Below are 3,680 nucleotides of genomic sequence, written 5' to 3' on the forward strand. Positions count from 1 at the left end.
AAAAAACAAAAAAAAAAAAAAAAACTTGTTGAATGAATGATGTAAAGAAAGAAAAGAACTCTATATCCTTCTTCCCATAGACTTTTTAGCCCAGAGTCATACATTGAAACAAGGTGTTTTAATGAATACTGAAATTAAACCAAATCCTTGTGCTGAGTATTTGTAATCGATGTCTTAGAAGTTTGTTCTGTCTCTTTAATCTGCCCATACTTTGAGGTTACTGATGTGGAGTAGAGTATTTAACATCCTTTTCTAGAGTTAAAGAATGTCTTAAAAAAATAATGATGATAGTAAACATTTTTGTTTATATTAAATTATCCTTGATTCATAGAGATAGACAAAATCCAAAAGTCACGTATGGTTCTGTACCTACAGAATAACACTTAACATAAATTGTATTTGTCTTTTGGATAGGAATCATTGACCTGACCAATATGCCTCCAGCAATTTTAGTGCCTCATCCAGGAGGAACAAGTACTCCTCCCATGGACAGAATCACTTATATTCCTGGTACACAGATTACTTTCCCTCCCAGGCCATACAACTCTGCTTCCATGTCTCCAGGTAAGATTCTGCAGTCACACATCTCTCTAATAGAACAAGTGTGTTCACATTTTTACAACATAGCCTTTTAAGGTATTTTGGGCAGTTTTTCCTCATTTTTATTTTCTTTTTTTTTTTTTTCCCGACAGAGTCTTGCTCTGTCGCCCAGGCTGGAGTGCAGTGGTGCAATCTCAGCTCACCACAACCTCTGCCTCCCGGGTTTAAGCGATTCTCCTGCCTCAGCCTCCTGAGTAGCTGGGACTACAGGCATGTACCACCATACCTGGCTAATTTTTTGTATTTTTAGTAGAGATGGGGTTTCACCATGTTAGGCAGGATGGTCTCGATCTCCTGACCTCATGATCTGCCCACCTCGTCCTCCTAAAAGTTTTGGGATTACAGTCACGAGTCACTGTGCCCAGCTAGTTTCTTGTTTTTCATTTAACGTTTAATAGTAGTTCTTATGTGCCAACTGTCACTAGAAACCTTAGAAATGCCCTAAAAGCTTATGTTATGCTGCAGTTGTTATCCAGGACTCTTAATAATAACAAACTTTTTCTTTTTTCCTTTTCTTGTTTTGTTTTGTTTTTGTTGTTTGTTTTTGGAGATAGAGTCTGGCTCTGTTGCCCAGGCTGGAGTGCAGTGGTGTGATCTCAGCTCATTGCAACCTCCATCTCCCAGGTTGAAGAGATTCTCGTGCCTCAGCCTCTGGAGTAGCTGGGATTACAGGCATGCACCACCACACCCGGCTAATTTTTTTGCCTTTTTAGTAGAGTCAGGTTCTCACTGTGTTGCCCAGGCTGGTATCAAACTCCTGGCTTCCAGTGATCTACCTGCCTTGACCTCCCAAAGTGCTGAGATTACAGGTGTGAGCCACCGCACCCAGCCAAAACAAACTTCTCCTATCCCAAATTTGAAGCTCTTTGAAAATTTTTCAGTCACTTAAGAATTTCAGAATTGTTTGATGTATTCAGTGAGTTGACATTTTTATCTTTAAGCTGCAGGTGTGTGTTTTACAGGACACCCAACACATCTTGCAGCTGCTGCAAGTGCTGAGAGGGAACGGGAACGGGAGCGGGAGAAGGAGCGGGAGCGGATTGCTGCGGCTTCCTCCGATCTCTACCTGCGGCCAGGTCAGTGAAAGGCATTGCTCTTCCATCCTCTGGACACATCTTGGCAGTTCTGTGTGCTGTGCTTAATGCTGCACACAAAAAATTTTGATGCAAACAAAAATTCTAAGACAACATCATTATAGGCCCCAAGTGAAAAACAGGTGAAAATGCTGTAGAAGCTGAGATGGTAGAGACATGAATTTTACACAGAAAAATGTTTTCATGATGAAGGTATCATTTTTATTTGGTGCAAACAGTGGACTGCAGTTGGGCCTGAAGATGCTGGTCACAGAGCTTTGAAGGCTGAAAGAACAACCCTAGCAAAAACTCCTAGATATAAACATGTTGTTGAGCTTGAGTTTAGAGGATAATGGAAAATACAGTTAGCAGCTTGTGTAGCATCTTGAATTACAATGAAATGTTGTGTTCAGAAGGCAGGTGACATGATCAGAGGGCCATTTACACAGGAGTGGAATAGGTGGATTAAAACCCTGAAGGGTATTGCTGGTCCAAGAAGGCCAGTGAGACTGTCAGTAGTTATGTGTGCTAATGGCCACCTGGAATACTTTACACTGGGAATGGCCAGGAAAGAACTGCTGGGAAGAATGTCACTATAGACTGAAAGGGACTTACCTGGATATGGGGAGTGAGAAAGAGTTGAGAAACAAGATTAATCTGCAATAAAGATACAGCATGATGAGAGACAGCAAAGAGATAATGATTTTAGACATACGGATTGAATATACCAAATGCTTAGAACCAGGATTTTTTCAGATTTTGGAATATTGGCATTATGCCAGTTGGACACCCCTAATCCACAAATGATGAAATTTGAAATGCTCCAGTGAGCGTTTACTCTGAGTGTCATGTCAGCTCAAAAAGTTAAAGATATTGGAGCATTTCTTACTCAGATTTGGGATGCCCAACCTATACTTAGTCTCATGTGTCCATGGGCAATCTTTTTTATCCATGGTATACTTGCCCTTTTCAGTTCTTTTAATTAAATCAAATTATTGACTATGTCTGTATGTTAGATACTCTGATCTGGTACTCAGAAGAAGACACTGAGCTTGGTGATGCTGATTTAGGAGGCAACTTGCAAGAGCTGAAGATCTGGCTTGAATGAGATTTCTAAGGGGCAAGAGTATGAAGAGTAGATCAGTCTTTAGATATTACCAGGACAGTTGATCTAGGTCAAGGCAAAAGGAAGCAGAGATGTGATCAGAGGGAAAGAGGCAGAAGCAAAGGGCACAGTGGCAGGAGGTTGTCACATTGATACTGTCATAGGAAACAAACCTTTGAAGTCAATATGAATGGCAATATATGGATGGAGCCCAAAAGTGAGTCATCATATTTGGTCTGGTAATATCATTTCTGAGGTGTTATCTTAAATAATTCGATGGTTGCAAAGCTCAGACACATTTAGATACAACTACTTCACCCAGAGGATCTTGTATAATCTATGTATACTAAGATTATCTATGTATCTTTATCTGTGTACAATAAAAATCACTTAAGAATTGACCATAGGAAATGCTTTAATGAATTGTAAGGCAGAACTGTAATATTGATTGCATGTTAATTGCATAAAACATGGAAAATTGATTTAAGTAAGAAACTCTCAAACAATGATACAGAACTTTGGTAGAGACAGATTTTTAAAATGTTTGTGATCCTATAGATGAAAAAAATTTATATTTAAGGCACAAAGATACCATTTTTCTGTGTCAGACATGTAAGAAAGTTGATAAATATTGTGTTGGAGTTTCTGCAGAAACAGACACTCATATGTTGGCAATGGCAGCATAAATTGGTGTAGCCTCTAAGGAGATAAAAGTTTTAAATATTCTGGTCTAGTAATTCCACGTCTAGGAAAATATCCCATAGAAGTACTCAGATAAGCTGGCCATGGTGGCTCATGCCTATAATCCCAGCTACTCAGGAGGCCAAGGTAGGAAGATTGCTTGAGGCCAGGAATTCAAGACTATCCTCAGCAACATAGTGAGACCCTGTCTCTCAAAAAAA

General features: G+C 39.6%; 1 protein-coding gene across 1 annotated transcript in view; it reads left to right on the forward strand.

Moving 5' to 3' along the window:
* The window catches only part of NCOR1 (nuclear receptor corepressor 1), a 181,473-nt gene that overhangs the window by 143,407 nt on the left and 34,386 nt on the right, over positions 1-3,680 (forward strand). The window contains exons 33-34 of the mRNA XM_017496857.2: positions 415-564; positions 1,563-1,676. Of these exons, the coding sequence (XP_017352346.1) occupies positions 415-564; positions 1,563-1,676 (264 nt within the window). The remainder of the gene's footprint in view (positions 1-414; positions 565-1,562; positions 1,677-3,680) is intronic.

The sequence above is a fragment of the Cebus imitator genome, unplaced genomic scaffold (genome assembly GCF_001604975.1).
Source record: "Cebus imitator isolate Cc_AM_T3 unplaced genomic scaffold, Cebus_imitator-1.0 Scaffold223, whole genome shotgun sequence".
Classification (NCBI taxonomy): Eukaryota; Metazoa; Chordata; class Mammalia; order Primates; family Cebidae; genus Cebus; species Cebus imitator.